This window comes from Podarcis cretensis (genome assembly GCF_951804945.1).
Source record: "Podarcis cretensis genome assembly, chromosome: 2".
NCBI lineage: Eukaryota > Metazoa > Chordata > Lepidosauria > Squamata > Lacertidae > Podarcis > Podarcis cretensis.
This window is the reverse complement of record NC_137171.1, coordinates 49,486,708-49,512,386: the sequence shown is the minus strand read 5'-3', so window position 1 is coordinate 49,512,386 and position 25,679 is coordinate 49,486,708. Positions and strand designations below refer to the sequence as shown.

General features: G+C 39.6%; 1 protein-coding gene across 4 annotated transcripts in view; it reads right to left on the bottom strand.

Annotated features, from left to right (window-relative positions):
- Nucleotides 1–25,679, bottom strand: part of DOCK2 (dedicator of cytokinesis 2) — a 246,372-nt gene that overhangs the window by 58,128 nt on the left and 162,565 nt on the right. For all 4 annotated transcript variants that reach the window (XM_079964756.1, XM_079964759.1, XM_079964757.1 and 1 more), the window contains 4 exons: nucleotides 23,595–23,689; nucleotides 9,569–9,647; nucleotides 3,281–3,381; nucleotides 3,136–3,194 (listed from right to left, as the gene is read on the bottom strand). In XM_079964756.1, the coding sequence (XP_079820882.1) occupies nucleotides 3,136–3,194; nucleotides 3,281–3,381; nucleotides 9,569–9,647; nucleotides 23,595–23,689 (334 nt within the window). The remainder of the gene's footprint in view (nucleotides 1–3,135; nucleotides 3,195–3,280; nucleotides 3,382–9,568; nucleotides 9,648–23,594; nucleotides 23,690–25,679) is intronic.

Here is a 25,679-nt window from a genome sequence, read left to right as displayed (position 1 = left end):
TATGGTCATTATTGAGAGCAGAATTATTGATCATCATTATTGGTAGTCATGGAATTGGCACTACTACAGGTGCCATATAATACCTGTTCTGCATTTGTAAGAACTCAACTGTTTAGTGTGGCAACATGTACACCTGGGAATTACCTGCCTACTGAGATCAAGCAGGCACCTTCACTGTACTCTTTTTGGTTCCTGCCCAGATTCACAGAAGATTGAGGTAATTTTAATCTGTTTTAGTATTTTAACTTTTGTATGTTTTAAAGTGTGTTTGTAAATGTTTCTGGCTTTATCTTTTTGTAAAACATTTTGAGGGATTTTTTTCTTTTTACCGAACCAAGTAGTGTATACATTTTATGAGATAAATAAAATGCATTACTGCGGCAGTCTTACATACGGCTTAACTTTGCAAGACCACAAACTTGCACTGCTGCTATAGCAGATTTGCAATTCGAGATGGAAGCCGACTCTAGAAGCACCTCACAATATCCTAGGTAGTGGCCAACTGAACGTACTTGCACATGGAGTCAGTTTCAAACATCTCATTGCTGAGCGTGCTTGGAAAGGAAAATAATTGGAAACAATAGATTTCTTCACCCCTTCCCATCAAAAGCCATCTATCAGACAACATTTTACAGGAGCCATTTGACATGTCCTCTTCTCTCCATCACAATGGACAAAACTTATCTGCCTTCATTCCTGGATGACTAATGTCAGCCATTAGAAAGCTCAGAATAGAAATAGTGTCCTGCTAACTCTATTATAGATTCGCTGTACAATGGCTTAAAAGCCATATGAAATAGAGAGTCATCAGAGTCTGCCTTAGGAGACATTTGCAATTATGACAGACAATAAAAAAATGAAGAAATGAGGTTGCAAATGTCATCTCTAACAGGAAAAAACAGCTTTTTAATATTCTTAAAATATGGCTTTTTGCAGGACAAAATCAAATGCAGAAAGACTCAAACCATTTGTTTGTTAGCTTTAATGCTCTTTTCCTAGAAATCCTTAATGATGCCTAATACTTCAGGGAAGGTAGATAAAAAAAACCCCAAACACGAACAGTTGTGGTCCGAATTAGGATTGATTTGTAGCAGTACCGCCTGACACAAGGCACCTTGTAAAACCACAAAAGAGCAGCAATCCATTCCCACATTGGAGCTCATTCCTCAAGGTCTCATTTCACAACCAGAGCTGCTCACACTTGTATAATAGGGACTAATGCAATTGCTTGGATGTATTAGACCTGTCCCGTATCCATTATTAAATCTTGGGGCATTTCCCCCCTTTTTTCCTTTTTACAACGTTCATACACCCAGTAACAAATGTTCTCCCGGCAGTTTACAGTACTAGTAAGTATTTCTTCTGCAGAACAAATAGCAATATTTAGGGGGGGCAACTTTGGTTGGGACAATGATACAAGGAGATATGGCACAGGGTTTTTGTTTTCTAAAATAAAAATAAAAATAAATTCTCCCACAGCATAGAGATCCTGATTCCCCCTTCTCTCCTCCAGCTGCTTTTAACCTTAAAAAAAACACTGGTGAAAGAAAAATATTTTAAGTGAATACATTTTTTCCTAGAGATAAGCATGCACATCATGTATTGAATATGGCCTTTCCCCTCAATAATAATAAAGCTGTTTTCAAGATGTGCTTTAGTGGCTTTAAAAACATGTGTGGAACAACAATCCTGTTCTTTTTCATTTCAACTGGATATTAAGCAGCTGTTTTTACAGTTTCTGTTGTTGTTTTTAATCTCAGCAGAAATAGTAATCTGTACCTAAAGCATCTTTTGTTTTAGTACCCTATTAAAAATCAGCTGAAATAAAAGGAGAGACCCATCTGGATGGAAAAATAGTAATAACTATGAGAAACAATAAAAATCCAAAATAATTTTCATTCTCTACATTACATTTTCGAACACACATCTATACCAAAGGAAGAATATTTGAACATTTGATTTCAGTAAGGCTTTTAACAAAGTCCCCCATGATATTATCGAGGCAAAGCTAGTAAAATGTGGGTTGAACGAGCTAACTGTTAGGTGGATTTGTAGCTGGTTGACTGACAAACCCAAAGAGTTCCTCGTCATCCTGGAAAAAAGTTGACAAGTGAGGTGCCGCAGGGTTCTGTCCTGGGCCCCTTGTTGTTCAAAGTCTTTATAAATGACTTGGATATAGGAATTGAGGGGGAGCTCATCAAATCTGCAGATGACACAAACCTGGGAGGGGTAGCTAATGCCACAGAAGACAGAATCAGAATTAAAAATGACCTTAACAGATTGGAGAACTGGGCGCAAGCTAACAAAATGAATATAGGATGAGGGACACCTGGCTTACTAGCAGTACATGTGGAAAGGATCTAGGGGTCTTAGTGGACCACAAGCTTAACATGAGTCAACAGTGTGATGAAGCAGCAAAAAAAGCTAATGCTATTCTAGGCTGCATCAACAGAAGCATAGTGTCCAGATCAAGGGAAGTAATAGTACCACTCTATTCTGCCTTAGTCAGACCACACCTGGAATACTGTGTCCAATTCTGGGCACCACAAGCTGGAATATGTGCAGAGGAGGGCAACCTCGATGATCAGTTTTCTTTTTTCTTGATGATAAATGAGAAGCTGCAGTGCCAGCCTAGGTATTTGCAATCTGCAGACAAAAGATCAAAACATATGCCACTCTCCTTGGACAGGAGTTCTTTTCTTTAAATGACAACCAGACATTGGAGTCCGGAATACAGTGTCCGCTGATGCAACTGACACCCCAAGTGGACGAGTTCAATTTGATCTGCCTGAATGTCAGCTTTCTGAAGCTGTCAAAGATACAAAACCTTCCAGGGTCTCCCAATGTGTTTCACTGCAAATGGAATTTCTTCTGTTACCCATCTTTGCAATACTTTCCCCCTTCTCTTTTCCTCTGCATATTCCAATCCCACGACACTTGGTACCTTCACACATTTAGAAGTTATTTTATGCCATACACATACAAACAAACAAACAAAACAAACATATAAATTGCAGAATGGAGCCACTTTAAAACACAAAAATAAACCAATGTAACAACTCATCTGATCTTATTAGAAAAGTTCACTCAACACCTATTTGAGGAACATCTGTGTTCCTGACTGCACTTACTTACCAAGTTTGTACCACATGTCACGAATAGCAAACCCAATCAAGCGTCTCATGTCTCCATATCTGTAAGAGAAAACAGAATACACTTAGTCATCATCAAAGCTTTGTTGTGAAAATGAGAAGAAAATATAGCTTTCAAGAAGACTTACTTGCTGACAATCTTTATGCACTTTGCATGGGAGAATTGTTCCAGCTGCAAAGAATCCTGGGTGATAAAAGCCACAGCAAGATGGAAATAGTTGTTCCACAGCTGTAAATTAAGCAGAAGACAGACCCCTGAATAGTTGTAATGGGTTTCACCTAAAATGGGAGGTGATATTAAGCTGTGTGAAACCTAAATAATTTATGAAGGCAACCAGCCGAAGCAGTGCGAGGTTGGAATATTATGCAAAGTTGGAAGCTCTTATTACCTTGCAATTAGAATAAAGGCAAGAGTGTGATTTTTATACCCGTTGGCCTGCATTCCCTCAGTAGCATCAGGAGATTCATATGGGGTTCATTAGCTAATAACAATAAACCACAATTTACAGCAGTGCCTGTGAAATGCTGCATATCCCAAGTTAATCACAACTCCCCAGATCCAAACAACGAATGTAATTATAGTGTGTTATGGGGGCATATGTTAACCATAGCTTTGTGAAAACTCCCAGTGTTTCTGATGAACTAAATTTTATCAGAAGAAAAGTAAAATACGGCCAAGAATAATTTCTATTCATGTCAAACTTCTATTCATTCACATGCAGTGAAATCTTTCAAAAAGCTCAGAATTCTGAGGAATAAAAATGGGAGATGAAGATGAATAGATGGGAACTTTTACCCACTATCTTTCCTGAATGAAAAGCAGAAGGATATGTTTTCAAGGAGGTGATGGAAAACAATTCTCTGCAGAAGGGCCCCTAGTTTATTGTGTCAGTACAGAAATGCCAATATACGTTGAGTCTTGCAGCAGTGGAAAAGCATTTATTCTTTCCCACAATTGTGATGATTTTTGCATCCCACTGCAAACCCCCCACCCCACCCCAATGCCTCATCTTAGGATGTTCCAAAGGGAGTGACTTGGGGCTGCAGTGAGGAGGAAGAGCCAGGGAAACTGAGCCAACTTCAGGGAAAAGCGGCAAGACAAAAGGTTGAAAAATCTTCATAAACCGTATGACGCATTACACATAAACCAGAACTCTACTGAATCCATTAATTCATAGCTATGACATCGTCTTTCACTGTGGCATTGAGCAACTACCCTAAGTTCACTTTCAACCTGGTCTGCTAGCAACACCCCTATGCCAGCACACTTCTTTTGCACATAATGATGCAGTAATTACTGGAGGCGAAGGGATCACACTGTTTTTGTACTTTTCCAATCTCTAAAATTAGCATATTTACCTCCCTTGCAATAAATCTCATTTATATTCACATCACAGTTCAATCAGACCCTCAAACAGTATAATCTTTGCAAGTGTCACTCTTCCACCACGATTTATCAAACAAACTTGGAAAAGGAACGAAACATAAACCAAATGGTACTATCAAAAAGTAGGGTCACATAATTTACTACTATAATTTGATAGGAGGCAAACTGATGAAAAACTAATCAGGGTCAGCAACCGAAATATTTATTGAAGAGCGAAGTAGAACTGTTCTTTTTTCACACACTGAAAAATTGTTTCACATACATCTCCCAATCTACCAATTTTATTTTCATTGCTGCAGAGCCCAACTGATGCCTAAATTCATTTTTTGCTATTTCAGTTCTAGCAACTGCAGCCAGAAGGGGGTCAAAACACTTTTGGGGGAATATTTTGCTGCAACAGACAAACATGACTGCAGCTTCTGATACAGCTAGAGTTAACTGTGAGGCAACAAGGAGTGTGAGTGGCATCACTGTTATCCTAATTGCTCCCTTTGTGTAAGTATCAGAAACTGAACAGGCACAGAAAAGGAATTAGCTTCTGTCTGCTCACAGAAACCCTGCCGCTGAGTCAGCAGATGGGCGCACTGAAGAAACAAAGTAAAACAAAACCCCTTGCCCCTTTTCAGATCCCTGTTCTGCCCCTGCCATGTGACGAAGACAGCAAAATGCCCAGCTTCAGAAGTGTCACTTTGCTTTGACATTTCCACAAGCATTAAATTCACCTGAAAATAAACACTTGCTCACAACAGATACACTTAAAATGTCCACAAACTGAAAGGGAACAAAGAAAATATATTATCACAGTCTCACTGAATATAGTGGAATTCAGTGTTCCTCTTGTAGACAAGGAAAAGAAGTATGGCTGATGAAATGGAATGGAATGGAATGAAAATACAAATAAATTCTGTCATACTTCGAGATTGTATTTCTTCTGTAAGCACTGCTGATGCTATCGCTTTCCAAAAACCAATCTCTAAGAGGGGCATGAGCAGTGCAGGCTGGCCCATTAGGGGAAAGGAGGCGCTTCCCTACAAACCTACAACCCACTCCCTTCTCTGTTTCTTACATTTATATTCAGTACATCACTTCACATTTAGAGACACTCAGGAGTCATTTCTGCCCACTGCCTGTGCTGGTCAACTATCTCTGTTCAGCACAGTCAATCACAATCATTCCTATGGTTCCACCCCAGTGTCTAGAGATTAAAAAAAGGGTTTTAAATAATAAATTCTAAAAGGAAGCGATTAGGGATTAGAAGGGGCAGAGGACCAATATGAATCTCCATTTTGATTTTATTTTCCACTTTTCCCAATGGAGTAAATACTAGCCAATCAGCAGTCCCTTAGTAAAAGTGATTGAGGGGTGGGGGAGGGGAGTCCACTCTCTGTGTGTATGTAAGCAAAAGGAGAGAGAAAACAATTGGAACTGTTCGTGTACACACAGAGAGAGAGAGAGGAACAGAAAGCAGCCACATGTGTTTTTTGTATTCCAACTCCCATCAGCCTAGTTAACATAGCCAATATTCTAGGATAATGGGAGTTGTAGTCCAACAACAACATCTGAAGGACCTCAGTTCCCCTCCACATCTTAGAGGTGCCTACAGACAGGGAGAGATTCCTTATTTATATATTGACTTAAATTTCTGCCTGTATTTAGCATATATCTCAATCTGAAAGCATGACTAGTGAGTCTTTGGGGTTGGGGCAAGGAGTTAATCATTAAATGTTTCAGTGAGAATTAGGGAAAGTAGGCATTTATTCCACAATCTAAAGCAAAGTTCCCTGATTTGCACCTACTGGGCCAGAGCTTGGATCAGAACCTAGTAAATAGATTAGGCCACATTCCTATGGACCTTTCTAAAACAGCACTTGCTAGAAAAAAAGTCTATAGAAATGCCCTGAAAACAGTCTTATGTTATGATGGGGTGTCTGATTTTTGATAAGTCTGTAAGGGAAAAAAGATGGCTGTCCCCTTGTTATCTTAAGTGACCCCCCCCCCCCCGCCCATATAATGCTCCTGTGAAACTAACAGGGACATTGCATAAAAGAAAGATGGCTGCTGCATGGACAGGTGTTGTGCACCTAGGATTCTGCAAAATGAGTCTGACAATTTTGAGAATATACTCATGTATATTACCCTTATACTATTTTTAATGTAATGTACTACTGTTTTAATGAAATCAGCTATAACCTGTGTGAATGACAGAAGAATGAGTGAATATTTGGAAAGGTGGCTCTGCAAGGGTCCTAAAGAAGGATGACATATTCCAGTGGTTGATGGCTATCTCAAATAAACAGGACTTTGCTTATAGCAAAACATCAGATGAAAGGAACGCAACATTCCTTGGAAGAGGAAATGGCATGTTCCAGGACAGCTGTGCCCACTTGCCTAGAGGCACTTCAATAAGGCTAGATATGACAACTTTTGGGTCACATCACCAGAAATGCAAGTGAATGTTTGCAGTTAAAACTTCAGTCTACTTGTCACGTACCAAGAGACTGAGCCAAGTAACTTTGGTGTGGTGATAGAAACATTTAAACACCATTTTCAGCAGCAATACCCAAAGGAACTATGAAAACCTTCCACCATTGCCCTGTTCCATCTATCCCTCAGTGCTACTAGACTGGTCAACTTGTTAGACAAGGCAACTACTTTTGGTTATTAAACACCTGTAGAGCATTCGTGGATGTGCTGTACTACTGAAAGCACTTGAATAGATGCAATTAATAAATCATTTTTGAAGAGTAGCACCGTTGTCTTGGTCTCTGTGCTTTACCCCCTCTGATCCAGGTTTAGGGCTGGCCCACCCAGGTGGCAGGATCCACAGGGACAGCAGATCTGGCCTGCAAGGAGTGCATTGCTTGTTGTTGCCACAGTGGTTGCAGCACACTCCTTGCAGGCCAGATCTGCCACCTCCTTGGCAGCTCACCACTCTGCAATGCTATCTCTATAGTGGCCTCTAGCCAAATAGGAAGCGCTGCTGGTCTCCTTCCACCACGAGGAAGGAAATGGTTAGGGACTGCACCTTAGGGGCTCCTGGGCTCTGCACCCACCTGGGTCCCTTTCTCCCCTGCAATGACCTTTGATTCCCTTTTCAGTGATTGGGTAAGGTTAATTAGATTCTTCTCTTGTTCCCAATGAAGTGCTTCACTCACCCCTTCTTTCCTGGCAGGGGGAGGGGGCGCTATTTTGTGGTTTGCCTCAGTCCTAAAAGTAAGAACTTGTCAAGAATGTATAACTTGCTGTTGAAATGGAACACTCAGGATGAAACGGTAAAATCAGCTATGATTAAATGGGCACAAGATGTTGGACATAATATTATGTTTGCTGACTGGGAACAGTTATGGACCACAGGTATGAAATTTACGACATGTAATGCCTTAAGAGAGAATATAATGAAAATGATTTACAGGTGGTACATGACACCAGTCAAGTTTGCAAAAATTTATCATTTGCCCGATAATAAATGTTGGAAATGCAAAGAGACCGAAGGCACATTCTTTCACCTTTGGTGGACATGCCCAAGGATTAAGACTTTCTGGGAAATGATTTATAATGAAATGAAAAAGGTATTTAAATATACTTTTTTGAAGAAACCAGAGGCCTTTCTCCTGGGCACGGTCGGCCACTTGGTGCCAAAGAAGGATAGAACTTTCTTTATGTATGCTACAACAGCAGCAAGAATACTTATTGCAAAGTATTGGAAGACACAAGATCTACCCACCCGGGAAGAATGGCAGATGAAGGTGATGGACTACATGGAACTGGCGGAAATGACTGGCAGAATCCAAGACCAGGGAGAAGAGTCGGTGGAAGAAGATTGGAAGAAATTTAAAGATTATTTACAGAAATATTGTAAAATTAAGGAATGTTAGAAAGATGTTGGAATGAAGTTACATGGCTTTAGCAGAAATGTTATAAAGAATTAAGTATAATAGATTGTAATTGGATTAAAGGAAAAAATAATATTAGAATGTGTTAAGTTAAATGATAGGACAGAAGTTTGAGGAAGATGGAAAGGATTTGCTGAAACAATTAATCGAAGTGGAACACACAAAAAGGGAGGTGTGAGGAGGTCTCTGAAACAAGTAAAAGAAAGTTAATAACATTGAAAGTATAGGTTGTGTTTCTTTCTTCTTTTTTTAATTGCTTTTGTTTTATTTTTGTTATGTATATGTAATATTTTTGTTTTTGTATTGTATTGTATGGTTTTGTTATGTTTAATTCTTTTTCTTTTTCCTTTCTGTAACTTTCAAAACTTTAATAAATATCTTTTTTTAAAAAAAAAAATATTTTGTGGTTTGCCTCAGGTGTCAAAATGCCTTGGTCCTGCCGTGCCTGGGTTGCATTCATGACACAGACATAGCACATCGTAACATATTACTACTTCCAACGCATTTTAGACACATTTCCCAACAAACATGGCAACTACCATGCTTTCTACTTGCCCCAAGTAGCTTGGAGCAAAGAAAGAAGAAAGGAAGGAGCACTTGGACCACCTCCTTAGGTATGGGGGCCACATGCCAATGGTGGATGGGGCCAGAAGCCAAAGTGGCAAAGCAACAAATGTGACGGTTTCCTTTGCAAAGGAAACTACATTCCAGCCAAAACTAGCAGGTGTACACACACACTCAAAAGCACCTGCAGAGTGTGAAACAAGGCCTGTGAGGGGTGTGACCTGCATGTGTGTGGTCAGAAGATAATTCCAAGGGTCAAACTGAGGGGCTTGGAGGGCTGCATTTGGCCCCCAAGTCTGAGGTTCCCTATCCTTGCCTTAGATGTTTGGAGTGTTCATGATCATAACTTTCAACATATAAGTGTATCAGACTAAGAACATTACAGGAGTCAAAATATCAGTACCAGCTCACAGAGCAATCATTTCCCGCATTGACTTTTATCTTCCAGATATGCTGTGATAGAATATTGATAGAGAATATTTGTTACTGAAATAAATAAGTAATGGAAAAACATACGTTCAGTTCTTGGTTTTGTTAAAGGATAATATAAAAGAAATAAGACAGGTACTTACTTGTTCTTCAAAATTCATGTTTTCCAAAAACTTCTGGTTCATAGTCTCAGAAAATTTGTTGATAGCTCTCAGAAACACCCTAAAGAAATTATTTAGTTGAAATTTACAATGGAATTTTATCATCATAGCTAGTGTTAAAGCACAACTAAAGTATGAATGATACATCCATAGAATACAAATTGCTTGCAACAGCATATAATTAATAGTATATTACACACAGGGAAAGCATTTCTTTGAATTTCTGGTATGCAATATGTTCTAATTAGTACTTGCCACGGAAGAAAAGACCCTGTCTTTTTGGTCTGTTGCACAATTACAGTTTGTTCTTGTGAATACAGCATAGTAAATTTTTCACATTCAAGTTGCTTCTTCAGACTTAGCTGTACACAATTAAAAGAGGGGAAGGGTTTCTAACTGATCAGCCAGGCAGAAATATTAACTTCTTTAATTATTTAGATTGACTCTTAGCTTATTAGAAATAGCCTCCTACATAATGCCCAGCAATGTGAAATATGAAATTACCCTATTTATTTACCACTTTCTGACTGGCTATACATGATGTCATTTCAATCAACACAACCAATTTTTGGTGCAAAAAATTCATGTAACTACTGCTTTTAGTAATTAAACAGAACGACAAACAAATATGTCTTTCCTGAAAAAAACACATGATGGCTTATTAATACAAAATATTTCAACACCCATTCCCTCTTATTAATAGAGAGACTATGGCTTCTGAAACCTCCCCGTTTCTGAAAACAGACCCCCACTTAACACTGCTTAATATGTTACTCCTGGAACTTGGGCGAGGAGAATTGGGAGGGCTAGAATTTGTAGAAAGAAAACACTTGGGAGGGCTTGTTGCATGCACAAAATTGTTCTTTGGATCTCAGCAACACTTTAAGTAAAGAGAACACGATTCAATTCATTAACATTTGCAGACATTAGTCACTAAATTATCCTCTCTGGTGGTTTTTGTAAAATGTATACACACGCACACAGGGATAGCAACTGGTACACTCATTAGCACCCCATGACAATGCATGCTTGTAATGCATGCTTTTTATTATGATAAAACTGATCAAATAACTGCACAATATTGTTTTGTGTTAATGCATGTGTATTGCCTTGATCATTCTGCTGTGCTATACCAAGTTGTACCAAACCATTTAACAGTTGATAAGGTTGGCTTTATGTGAATTAATTAGCGATGGGAGGTTTCTAACTGCCATTTAGCAGTACAATAGAAGCAACCTATGCTCATGCTTTTACTCATGGTTAAACAAACCAAAAGATTAATTGCGGAAGAAACAACATAATGCTAAAAATGTGGGAAAGTGAGAGATAATCAAATATCTGGCTACAAGTGTGCACCATTTGACTGTGCCTTGGCAATACTATCTGACTTACATTTAAAGAGATACAATAGAGGGAACAAACTTTTCATACTTGCAGGTATGCAACCTTTCCAAAGTAAAAAGAGAGTTTTGCAAGTTTCCACACACACTTCTTATCTGAGCTAGTTAAGGTATTGTCACTAAGGCTTGTAATATAATGTATGAGCAAGGCCTGTTTTACTTCTGGATCTATCAGTGTTCTCTGCTGCTTATAACATTGCCTTGCGCAATTGCAGTCAAACATATGGCTAGTTAGATGTTGCAGCTTCCCATGTGTAATGTAAACCACATTTCTTAGCCAGCTCAATCTCTTTTAAAAGTGGGGAATAATTAAACTTGAAAATGTACATGTATACCAAGATAAAATGACCAGTTTGTTTAATGAACTTGTGTTTTCAGAGGTTTTCTACTACTTCAGCACCAGTCCAATCAAATAGCAATAGGTTGACCCAAATATTCACCCACCAAATGTTCTGTTAAAATATATCCGCACCTCAGTAGAAGGGAAGGTATCTAAGATCTATGGGGCGGGGCGGGGGGGGGGGTATAAAAAAATATTTCCCTACCCTAATACTTGTGCTATTTTGAGGGGGACATGGGACACCCCTCAGAGCTTAGATCTGGCCTAACTGAAATCCACCCTAATCATCACATATAGAACCTAAAATGGCAGCCACAAACTGCCAACAGTTTGGATTCAGAGCATACAAGACCTACTGCTACAGATCATGTAAGTAACCAGTATGACAGGAAAAGGATTGGTGTGGACATTTTCTTGTTCCTCTGTATGCAAAATACAGTGAAGATGAGATACCTTGAAAAGCACAGAGATAACTGCAAGAATGGAAAAATGTCAAATTTGCTATGTGAACGACAGACGCAGTTTGACAATAGTGTGACAATCTACCAATTCACAAAGAGAACACATTGCAAGATGGAATTGAACACAAGATATGACAACCCATTATGAATGTGAAAATTTTCAGAGGCACAGATGTTTGATGTATGAACTTTGGCAAGACTTGTCATGTAGCCATCAGAGTGATGAAGTGATTTAATTTGAATGGACTGTTTTCTGGTAGGGCAAAATGCTTCCTTGCAAAATTCCTAATGTTGTATCTTCTATGGCAAAGTGAATAGGCTCTCACTTCAATATTTCTTTTGAAAGAACTGCAGCAGTTTGTTTTTTTACTATTCTATTCTAACTGCACTCTAAATCCATTCTGTCCTGCCTCTCCAATAATTTGCTTCTTCCCATCTCATCTTCTAATGTTTTAGGACTGCTGTTGGTCTAATTTTATATTTTCCCTTCTATGAACCAGTAATTGTATTTTAATTTAGAGTATTCCTCGAGTGCCTAGTATTTTTTTAATTCACCTGCAGGAAAACTTAATGCAGATGTAAGTTTAGGCTGCAATCCAAAGAAACATATAGGTATTTCCTTTTTAGGCTTGAGGCATCAATGTTTCCAAAGCCCTCTGTAATCTATTCAGAGTTTTTCTTTTAAAGCAACGGGATTTGGGCAAAACATATTTTCAAAAAAGTAAAGCTCAAAACTTAATGAAAATCATACTAGATTTTTTGCTAGTATATAAGATTCTCATTGATAGGAAGATTTTGAAACAGGTACTTCAAGACAAATGATCCTCTACCTGAATCCCAAGAAGGAGCAGTCTCTTGAGGATACTGTACAAGATGCTCTCTCACGAATGCTTAAATTTGCATTCAGACTAGAGTTACAGTCTTTAGTCATACAATTAGAACTTTAAACCACCTGTCAAAACTTTGGCTGAGTACAGTAAATTTAATATATTTGCTTTTGCAACAAAGGAAATGCTCCAATGAGAGCAGCTAGCGCTAAGATAAGGCAGAAGAGAAAGGAAGAATTAGGCTGATCCCTGCAATTCCTACATCAAGGCTCATTCATACATTTACATGAGGACATGGCATCGTGATGTATCATGATCAGGTCTGTTTTTGATGTATTAGGTAGTTACCTGGTTAATTCAACCCATACTCAGGCCCATGTTGAAGGAAACTGATAGAGTTCATAATCCTAGCATATGTTTGTTGCCTAGCAGTCTGGATATCAGCTGAATTATTCATATGAGCAATACATTTATTTATTTAACCAAAGTTAATTAGGAAGTATACAAAGGTATACGAACTGAAAAAATGTTGCGTACTTGTGTTCAGTTACTGATTCTGGATAAAAGCACACAGTCCGAGAGTGCTATAGGGTCTGCACTAGCTCTCTTCAGCAATGGTCTTGCAAAAGGAGACCCTTTTTAGAGCCCAAAAGCAAGATATAAATATATTCAGCGCAGTAGATTTTTTTAACCTCTTTCTTTGAACTGTTCACCCCCATGGCATATCACAAAACTGATTTGAAACTCCCCTCAATATCAAAAGCCATTTACCATGCTACATGGAGGAGCATGCTGTTTCAAGAAATATAAGCCAAACCTCCCCTGGACTTGCAGAACTTCTTTCATGATTCTTTGGATCCTGGCCCAGATTTTCAGCATGTAACAAATCAAAGAACTCCCTATAGTACTCCTGGGCTTTACATACTACTTTATAAAAGGAGAACATAACTGATTATATATAAAGAGCGGATGACAAATGCTTTCTGTGAATTGTACTATTTGTCCTCCATTCCTCTCCTGAAATATGAAAGTGTATTACATATTTGTTTTCCTTCGGGCAAAGCATCCACTGTGATAAGAGCATAAAGGATTACAAGCCAATACAAATGTGTTTCACTTTCATCTTCCCTGAGCTTTGTTGAGATACAGCAAATGCAAGAGGATGCTGCCTTTACACTTGACTCTACTATTGAAAAAATATTGAAAGAGATAAAGAAAGTGCTGTGCTTGCAGTGCTAACTTTAATTTTTCACCTTGAGGCAGCAAGAGAGAGAGAGAGAGAGGGAGGGAGAGAGAGACTGGCCGCATGAGAGTGCATTGTGCATAGGAGGCAATAAGCTTACTACCTCAAAGCAACTATTAGAATAGTACGAAACGGGTTTATAGTGAATCAGCAAATTCTCCCTCAAAGTCAGATGCATAATAGCTTTAAGTATTGTCTTCCTGATGCTGCGTCTTTGAAAATGAAGGTCTCATTCAGAAATGAAACCGGAATATATATATATATATAGAGAGAGAGAGAGAGAGAGAGAGAGAGAGAGAGGGAACAGTCTTTGGGGTTTACAGATTACTTCTAAATAATCTAAGGACTGGGTGTGCAGCTCATATACACGACTGCATTGTGCAGATGGAATAAGAAACTTCAGTCACACATTTATATATTGCTTGAGTTAAAAGGGTTGCTTCATACTTCTCATTTTATTAGTTAGTGGTCATCTACATGCAGAAAGTATGATGTAAACAGTTATGTGTAAAATGCAGTGCAAGGCCTCTTTGGAATAACTGTAATTGAATGAGCTGGAAAAGTGTTTATTGAGTAGAAGCTCAAAAGAGGTCAAAGACTGAAGTTCCTCACTAATCTCATACTTGTTGAGCAGCTTATAGATGAAGTGAACATACTCTCTGGTGAGTCTTGGTGACTCAGCTGGTCAGTTGTGACATTCATATCTCCCCTGAGATGTTCTGCTTGCTGTCTGTGATAATGCATGGCTTTCTATCCAGCTAAGGAGAGGTTCTGATTCTGCAGTGGATTATAAACAAGTCTCTCCTTGGCAAGTGATATAAACTTCCATTGTGATACTATGCACTCTGACAAGCACAATAGTTTTTCTCAGCTTGCGATGCAGAAGAATTTAGTGCCATGTTGCCTGCCCAGAGTCTAAGATACTTGGTGCCTTGGATAATTGTATAATAATAATAATAATAATAATAATAATAATGATAATAGTAATAATAATAATAAATGTGTATACTTGTAAATCTCAGGGTGGTTCACAGCATGGAAGCTATCTGCCAAACCTTACTTCTCCTTGGTATTAAGAACCAGGCAGACACATGTTTATAGTAACTTGTATTCTGATTATTTCATATGAAAGATTAGTCAAGTTGTATAATTGTATCTGTTATGACCCCAAACCATGGGACTTCATTGTACATGGTAGAATATTCTGATAAATATTAAACTCAGGTCACTTCTGTGAGGGAGTTCTATCTGTATTGTATTTGGAGTTTCCCAGCCATGGAACAAAGCCCTGCTACCACCCTTAGATTCAGAGAAAGTGTCCCCTGTAGTGGCATACTGAACATGCTTGCATGTTATTTACTTGCATGCACAAACTGGCACTCTATAAATATTGAACAGGAGGTACATCATTTGGGGGGCCATTTTACAGATCACTTATCTAAGTGAGCAACTACAAATAGGTAAAGGGTAAAGGGACAGCTGACCATTAGGTCCAGTCGTGGCCGACTCTGGGGTTGCGGCGCTCTTCTTGCTTTATTGGCCGAGGGAGCCGGCGTACAGCTTCCGGGTCATGTGACCAGCATGATTAAACTGCTTCTGGCAAACCACAGCTGCGCACGGAAACGCCGTTTACCCTCCCGCCGGAGCGGTACCTATTTATCTACTTGCACTTTGACGTGCTTTTGAATGCTAGGTTGGCAGGAGCAGGGACCGAGCAACGGGAGCTCACCCCGTCACAGGGCTTCAAATATGTAGAGGTATAATAACTCTTTGCCCCGAAGGAAGCAGCACATCATATAATAATGATTTTGATACAGTGTGTCTGTTTCTTTGGGTTTTCATGAATTTATACAACACATTTTCATGATGAAATAAATCCAACTAACAATAGGTTTTTTAAGGTATGCATTTAGCTTGACACACACACACACACTCTTAACTATTGTCAACAAAATTAGCTTTCTTGATAAATCAGTTTTATATTATGCTAAACATCTTCCTTTTTCCAAAACAAATTTACCATCCTCATCATGGAAATGCTGTTCTACTATCAATTTTTATTTAACTTTAATGCCTACTTCTCTGCACAGTTTCAAGTATTTTATGAGTGATAAAATTCCAACAAGATCTGCATTCTATGTGTCTGTTTTAAAAAACAGCAACAGAAGTTCTGTGAATGCACAACTAGGTCTAAAGCCTTCTCCAGCTAAAACAGGGTAAAATTAACTGGAGACTAAATGTAGCATGGTTGACAAAAATATAATGTAGTACGAACATTGCTACAACCATCAACTCTACAGAAAAGCATTGCCATTTATTAACTGCAAAAGTACTTTATCAGATAACAGCTTTAAAGGTGGGCCCCAAAGATCCAACTAAAAGGAGCAGCCTATATGGAGGAGGTAAAACATTGGACCCTTTGGAACAGATATTAATACCCTTGACTCTGCCAACTTCTGATTAGTGTTGTCACTGCCTCCAGGCTTAATTAGACGATAGCAGGAAAGACTGTGTAGATTTTGTTACCTGAGGCTTCATAAACTGTTTGCCCCTATGAAATAAGTGCACATATGTTCCTGCACATAGATACTCCCCTCCCCCGCTAATCAGTTGTCATGATCATCTCCCATGCTGTGAGTACATGATATTTTCTGATGTTACATTTGGATCTGATCAGGCAAAGCTGTTTTAGCTCCTTTGGTTGCATTTAGTTTAGGATTGCTGCCTCTTGGGGGGGGGGGGGTTGCCTGCAATATGGGTCTGACTGCTAAAGATACAGAAATGGCTGATTAAGGGAGGTGACTGATAAGTAAAGTGTTTTCCTCTCCCCTTGGAGCCCTCTTCTGCCATCTCACCCCAGGCTTGTATTTGCCTGGGTAAGGGACAGAGGGAGCAAATAGGGGAAAAGACTGAGGAAAGTGGCAGATTCCCCCTGCCCCAGTTCCCTTCTACTTGCCTCTTGCCCCATTCATGACTTGTGTGTTCACTCTTCTCTTCTTGTAAGAAAATCAGTCAGCCCAATCTTTGGATGAGCTGAGTGACAGCAGAGGAGCAAGAAGTGATGGGGGCAAGAAAACACTGCCCAAACAAATCCATTTCCTTTCCCATCCATGCCTTTCTTTCTCCACTGAGGGTAGACACAGCTTAAGAGCATAAGCCTTGCTGAAAAAGACCACAGAGTCCAGAATTCTGTTTGTAACAGTGGTCAATCAGATGCTTCTGGGAACCTTACAAACAAGACATGAAGACAACAGCCTTCACTGTTGCTTGAGCCTAATGTCTGGTATATGGAGATGTACCACCTCTTAACTTGTTTAGCTATCAGTTAGCCCTATTATATTATACCCCTATTGTCTATAAGTTTATCTAACCAATGGGTTGCTGTCATGGTGCCTGTGGATGCCCACATGACCAAAAAGACCTTCTGCTGGTGTCCAAAGGGTCGCATCCTGCCTGCTGAAATTAGGCTTGAAAGCATTATTCAGCAAATAAAATGTTTTTTAAAGCTTAACTTCATACCCTCTAATACTCTGAAGCCCCAAACCAGGACACCATCGTCCCATTATTTTATTATATTTTTTGCGAGAGCACAGCAGTCAATTTGATTGCTCTGATCTCATGCCATGGTCCCCCTCCCCAAAAGTGTCTTTTTTCTAGCGGCAAATCACCCTGTGAAATCGTGAGATCACGGCAACCAAAATGGTCACCATGTTCTCATGATAAGAAGCGGGATGTCCCAGTTTTTCCGGGACACTTGCGGGGTATGTAATCGCAGTGGGAGCAATTTCAGTGGGGCTGCTGCATGGGAGGACAGAGTGGTGCCATGAGCAGTTTTCTGGTTTGCAAACATGCCTACAGACCCAATAAAGGTTGGCAACCTGTGATTTATCCATTTGGAACATAAGGATAACCTTGCTGGATCGGGTGAATTGCTCAACTAGTGCACCATCCTGTCCTGTGAGAATCATGCAAGGTTATTTTTGTAACTATTGTTTCAATGTTTTGTTTCATGTTACTTTATGGCTGAAAAGAGCAAGTTCAAAATATTTAAAATAAATGATTTTTATTTTATTTCATGCTGGTTCAGATTTTCAAGATACCAAACCATGGTTTGATTTTACATCTCAGCTGGGCCAAAGTGTGTTTAAACCTCGCCCTTGCGGGGGGGGGGCATGGAGGGAGGGAGTGGTAGATTTTATCAAACACTGACTGCCAACACTGCGCCATCTTGAAACACATAATGCTGCTCTTAGTTACTGGCACTATCAGGCTGTAAATTCAAAGTGTTCCCCATTCCCTCCTCAATACACTGCATTTTGTTTTTAGATTTGTGTGCGCTGCAGGAAACTCGTAACATAAACTGCTTACTATTGTCCATACAGCAGAAAAATAAAAGCACAAAAACCACAGGGGACATATGGTGAAGCCATTAGGCTTTTGCAAACAACCACCGCTACCCACTGCATTAAAGGTTGTTATATACATTGGCATATAGTTTAGAAATGGAGTCTTTCAATTAAAGAAATGAAAAAGGAAACATTCTTGTTAGAGCGATGCATCCCACAAAACATCTGCTACTTTTTGGGATCCATATGTGCTGAGTTATTATCCTTACAGGAAATATGTTAGAATGCAGCCTACACATACACACGCCCCAGGTAACTTTCTTAGTCTATTAGAAAATAATAATAATCTAACACTCAGTCAATTTTTTTTTTAAAAGAATTGCCCAACACATTGTTGAAAATGTTCTTTTTAAAAAGCTTCTCCAGGACAGTTGGATTTCTGTACTCCCCTGGAGATTAGTCTCCCCAGCTTTGCCACCCATGAATTCTGGGCACCACTGCGGACCATGTTTTAATACTGTTAGTCATATTGTAATGTTTTGAAGGAAGCAGTAGACTTGGCCCCGGTCCTTCCAGCTCTCCTTTCTTAGCTCATTGCCCGTTTCATCTATTAATATGTAGTAACAATAGATTTTCATTCAACTGAAATTTCTTGGAACTTTCTGAGGAGTGTTGGAGAATTTCAACTTCTCCCCCTGACCCCTGAGCAAGATCTGTCTGCACCATCCCTAAATAATGTAGTGAATAATGGGAGGCCATTTTTACTCATACTGTCTCCCCTCCCAACCCTCCCCCCCACCCCGCTGCTGCACAAAGCCATTAAGCCTAGTACCATATTAGGACCAACAAAACAATCACAAATAGTAAGCAAGTTTTTGAAGACTACAGAATTCTTCAGGATGGATTTATATATATTAATAATTGGGGGGGGGGCAGGAAGGAAAAGAATAAACACTGGGCAAGTTGCTGAAGCCTCAAAGAGTTGTCTCTAATGTAGCTGTTCGGCTAGCACAGATTTCTGCTTATTTATTTAAATTTCTGCTTCTGCAACGGAACTTTCCCCTACTCTTCCATGCACCCCCCCCCCATATTCTCCATAGGCCTGGAAGACCCTTCAGAGCAGATTTTGAAGCTGTGCAGGAAGACGAAAGGAAGGGGGAGCCCAACAGAATCCTGAAGGCACAGTGTTGGAGACAACCCATAGTGTATAGTTTGCAAAAGTTTGAAGATGTAATGTGAAAAGTATCAGAAAGACTAACAGGACAGTCATATACATGTTCACTCAGAATTCCATTTCACTGACTTTCCATTGAGCATAACCCCACACTCAACTACCTTGAACCTGGTGGGACTCATTTTTGAATATACATGTATAAGATTACACCATTAACTAAATTAGACAGATTTGGGTTTCTGTTTAGCACTGCAAGGACAAGAAACAATAACAACTATTCCACCATTTTTAAAAATATAAAACCTAACACTTACTCAGAGTTAATCTTCTTCCTTCCCCAGTAAGTACAAAACAAAATACCATTTGATGTGGGGTAGTGTCACCTTTTGAGTGTGAGAAGCTCAACTTGGGCCTCCATCGTAGATATTTAAATGCACAGGGTGGATTACAAGCTGCTGATCTTGGGCTCGAAGAGGGCCTTCTGATTCAACAGAAGCATCTGCTATTGTAAGGGGGAGGGGATTTTTTTTTTTTGTCAGTTCACCCTCCCTCTGCAATTCCCAGTCCCCTATCCCCAAATCAGCTCCAGAGAGTCAGAAAAGGACCCTCCACAACAGTGCAGAAGGTAGCTTTGGGGGATTACAGAAATAAGGGAAAAATTATAAAAATGGCCTCCCCTCCTCTTCTGCTATAGCAGAGATCTCCGGATCCAAAGTCTTTCTACATGCATAACTGTATCAATTGGATTCCACCCATAAGGACAGCAAAGATTCTGGTAGTGTTGTTTTTTTTGTTTTGCTGCAAACTTTTAGCAATAAAGTACCCTAGGCATATTGCAATAGGGTGCCAATGCGGACAGAAAGTGTAATCTCACACATGAATTGCTAATGTCAGGAACTGATGCAATGTAAATATAAGGCAGTCCCATAGGGGAATGATGCAAGCTGAAATCAATGTGTTGTCATTGCTCTGTAGAATTAAAAATACTGTTGTACTCATGAATAATGCAGATGCTGACATGTTCTTGCTGTGCAGAACAATTTCGATGTGAGAAGTCTTCAGATACAAAGGACTGTGAAAGTTGTGCTAGTATTAAAAAGCCATTATTTAGATTAACAACCTGTACAGTCAAATACTCCAAATGGTGACAAGCATCAAAGTGCAGAAGAAATTTCTACACAAAACTCCTCTTGTTACAGCCAAAACCTCTTCTTCTTTTTTTGCAGAATGAGACAAGTGGGTAATACTTGCTGCCTACAGAATTTCTCACGCAAAACTAATTGGGGATTGATTTGTAAACAGGAACATAGCCAATATGCATATAGTCCTGCTTGAATCCCTGATGATTAGACCAACAGCTTTTTTGAACTTCAGAAGAGATGAATCAGGGATGGGGAATGTTATCGGCCCAACAAGCAAGATACCTAACTGTCCCCACCCCTGCAGGCCAATGTTGACAGGTGTGTTTATCTGCTAAAAATGGGCCATAAGTGGATCAGTTTGAGAATTTCCTTTGGGCGGGGGGCTACATTCCCCTACTAGCTATTGTTTATGCGTGGGGAAATGGAGTTTTTAGTCTATTTATAAAGATCCTGGATTAGCTGTCAGTGTCCAGGTAAGCAGGGCAGAAGAAATAATCAATAGTGCAGACAGGGGGAATCATTAATGACATATGAGGAAACATCCTCCCCCAATCCCTGGGCATGTAAGCTAGCACATTATTACTCCACAGCCAAGAACTTGCCAAAGTGAGCCTTGGGTAAATTATACCCCAGTTTATGTACCTGGGCCCTGCTGTCCAGAATTTTCCATGATGTGCAGGCCAGTCCCCAAGGAAACCCCAAGCCTCCAGCTCAGAGATGGCTCACAGAGGCAGAGACCACCTTGAGTCTCTTTCCCCCTGGGAAGGGTAGAGAAAACCTGCCCCCACCAAAGGCAGGAACAGGGTTTTCTGGTACCTGCCCCCAGTAAGGCAGTGTTTTGCTTTTGGGGGAAATGCTGGATGTCTATTAGGTAAATCTCTAACTGGGGGGCATATGCATCTTGAATCTCTCTGATGAACAATGCCAGCTACAAGCTACAAACAACCGCAGGTACAAGTGAGCCATACAGCACTACAAGCAACAAATAAATTCTGGTGGGGGAGATGCTTACTTGCTTTACTTACAGAGCAATTTGCTACTGTGCTACCAGTGGGTTGCCTCATTTTCAAGGATCTGCTGACAATTCAGCAAGGAAAGGTGCTATCAGATCACCTGCAATTGTGCCCATGTGTGTGGCAACTTGTGCTTGTGCCAAAATAGCAATCCTTCAGATATGTGTGGGGCCAGAGGCCACCTTGTTATGAGATGGTGACAATAGTTTCCTAGTAAAATAAAAAAGCTTGGTCCTATCTCAAATTAAACAAGAACCAGTTTGAACTCCACTAGCACCGCCTAAAAAATGCAGAACACTTCCACTGAGAGCATACACACACACACGCACAGAGAGAGAGAGAGAGAGAGAGAGAGAGAGAGAGAGATTGATTTAAAATATAAGCCTGTACTCTTGGGAAAATCAGGTTTGAGACTGATGACAGCAGTCACTCAGAATGAACTGTAAATGAAAAAGGGAAAGAATTCTAAATTTTGCACTGAGACATGCATCTGCAAGTAGATCTGAAACTCCAGGAAACTTGGGTGAGGACGGATTGATTCAGGGTGAGTCTGCTAGGTCTGATTAGTAGATGCTGGTTGCTAATTAAAAAAAGCACAGCCAATGACCAAACTGTCAAGTTAGTCTCTAATCTGCTATAGCAAATTTACATAATTCCAACAGCGTGCTAAGCTAATTTCCTCCTATGTGTTATGATTACAAGCACTTTTATATTTACATGCATACAGTTGATGCTTAATTAGTTATCTAAATGGTCAATTGTTTGTTTATTTGAAACTCCCTAACCACTTGACAATGCTGTCATAAAGATGGGTGCACAAACCATCACATCAGTGTTTTATACCTAAGTATTAGGTACTGTGTGGATATTTTTGTACAAATGTCTTTCACAAGTACATAGCAGTGGTGTTTCTGTTCCAAATACTGGGGATGATTCAGAGTACTAAAATAAGAATCCATAACATTAACTTCCATCCCCCCACCACACCTGACAATAGCTCCACAACCCAGATCCTTCTGAGCTGAATGTTAAGATTAAGGCTAGGTGCCCTGATATTGTAGGTGGGTTTGGATTACATTGCTAGCAAAATCTTAGCCTTGTGTTATCTATTCATGCCTTGCTTCGTTTAAAACTTTCAAGATTATGTATGTCCAACATCACCAAGCAGCATGGAAATTCCAGGGCTCGGTTTTCTTTGGATGGAGGGATCATTTAAAGTGTTTTGTGCTATTTGACTTCATTTACAAATAGGCAAGATGAACATAGGTGGAGGGATAGCTGAACTCCTACAAACAACAAATTTCATTGCATCACATCAGATCCCTTGAGTAGACACATACCGACACAGATTTACTGTTTTTGGTGTTTGCTAAAAAACATTTTTGTTTAGGCAAGCCTACTCAGATATATAAAGTGGACATGTACTTTAATATGTAATTTTATTTTATGATGTATATTTTAAACTGCTGATTTTATTTATATTTTGAATTTTTTTAAGGTCAACTTATTTTTAACTTCTGAGTTTTTTCAATGATTTTAATGTACATTTCATATTTAAAATAAAGAGAGTTAGTGCTGTGTCAAACCCCACTGCCCACTTTAGCAAAAGTCTTTGCACCCTATGAATGAGGCATCATTTATTCTGCCACTTTTGCAGATATGAGTAAAACTTCCATGAACATTTGGGACAGAGGTGTGAACAATGTGCCAGCACAGGATGGATTTCGTTTTTTGAAGGTGTTAGTAAAAAGAGTACTCAGTCACCTTCCACTTTTAGTATGGTAAGTGGATACCACCACCTCAACCTGCAATGTTTACTAAAATTATTTCACTCTCACCTCAGCCTCTTTGAAGGCCACTTTAATCTGCTCACCCTCAACCTCCTAAAGTTGTGACCACCAAACAGAAAACAACCTGTAATGTGGCCTGGTGGATGACTGGCACCCCATGCCCATTTCTTCCCCAGCCAGAGGTTCATTCAGTTCTGGTGGGCTGCCAGAGATTGCTGGCTGGCTACGTTTGGCCTAGTATAATGCAAGTCTTCCCTATGGCTTTTGATTACCTGTTCTGCACCATGCTCATGGCCATCCAGTCCAAGGGGTAGACATTTTTCCCAATGAGATCTTTGAACATTATGAAGGTTTCCATCAAAAAGTCCTAGGAGGAGGAAAATGTCACTGTGGATTATACCGTTTACACTAAAACAATAACAAACTGAAAAACAGACAGTGATATCTTGCTCCCACATGCTCAGTTATCCCGAAGGCTCTAAAATGAGGTACCTGTCTAGCAATAAAATGCAGCAATGAACAGACGTCATAAAACAAAATCAGTGCTAGTATTCTGCTCTTAAGAGACAATTTTCATGACACTAGTACAGAAGTATAAATACAAATGATTAAAACAGAGAATGTCACAGTTGAACATATTCCTCTCAATTTACACCAAGTTCATAAGCAACCCGTTGAAAATATGTGAATCTACGTCACCTCACAGTGGTCCATCCACATTATTTCCTATACTTCACCTAAAACATACAGACTGAGACCCTGAAGACATCACATTTGTGTAAACTAATATATACTTCATATCTATTACTGTTATAAGTTTTTTTAAAAAAGCCTGGACATCAATACATTTTTGATCTCCCATCCAAAGATTTAAAATACAGCAGAACCCAGCTGATATTTTAAAGATGAATCAAAGATTCAAAGATATATGTATAGCAGCAGCTATCTCTGTCTGGTACTAGCATTCAGAGGCTATGGTCAAGGGAATGAACAAGAACATGGCAAACCTGAGTCAAGACAAGATGGCAGTAAAACTGGAAAGAAATGGCACTGAAAGGGGTAACTGCCAATGATTGATGAAGTCTTCATAATCCTATCTGATTAGAAAGTACTTTGCAACAACAACATGGGACTTTTTAAGATGCAGAATTGTTACAAGTGCTATCTTCAGACTCTGGCTAATATGAATGTCCTTCCTGTCCTAGACAAGTCAGACTTCAATATATTTAACCATGCTTCTATAACTGGATTACTGGAAAACTCTCTACACGATGCTGCCCTTGAAGCTAACTTGGAAGCTTTGGCTGATACAGAGAATGCTGCTCTACAATTGCTAACACGTACTGGGATGCTATTCTCTCAAACAGGTGGTGTGAAGTGGTAATAGATTCAGACTCTGAATCTATAAGAAGAGCTTGCTGGATCAGGCCAGAGGCTCATCTAGTCCAGCATCCTAACCTCACAGTGGCCAACCAGATGCCCATGGGAAATCTGCAAGCAGGACCTGAGCCCCAGAGCATTCTCCCCTCCTGCCGTTTCCAGCAGCTGGTATTCAGAGGCATTGCTGCATCTGACCACTGATAGCTTTATCCTTCATGAATTTGTCTAATCCTTTTCCAAAGCCATCCAAGTTGGTAACCATCACTGCCTCTTGTGTGAGTGAATTCCATAGTTTAATTACCCACTGTGTGAAGAAGTACTTCCAAGAAAGACTAGAAAACAGTTCCCATCCCAGTCTGGCTGTCCAGAAGGCTGCAATAGTTGATCATAATATGAGAGGTCCAGCAGGAAATATTTATTGATCAGTTATGTATTCTTACCTTTATAACCCACATTTCCTTTGTTGTGGAACCCAAGGCAGTATACATGTGGTTCCTAGCAGTCACTAATCCAGAAGGCCAAGACTTGCTTCAGCAAAGTGTGCCTTCTTTGCCTATTTGTCCCAGCACCGATCATCCACTACGGTGACCAAGTTGCATCAATGCTACGTGTTCAAGCAGCTTGCCCAATAATAACAAATTGGAGGCTAGCCAGAAACTATCCAGTAAGATTGGGCGTCATGACAGCTTTTCAATAAAGACCTTACAGAACCCTTAATTTATGTTCCAATGCAATATGAACTCCCACTTCCTTTAAAATAAAACGAATTCCCCTTTAATTGCAAGTTGTTGTCTTGATTCTCCCCTTGATCTACTCAGTCATGTGATTTTATACTGCTAAAAAGATTGTTTTGGTTTTCCTTTCATAAGGAAATGAAGACTTTTCTGGCAGTAAGTGTGGTGAGAGCTTTTACTATTTTTATTTTTACAAAAATGTTTTGGACCTTTGACAGGAAACTGGTGGAGGTACAAGGTTAA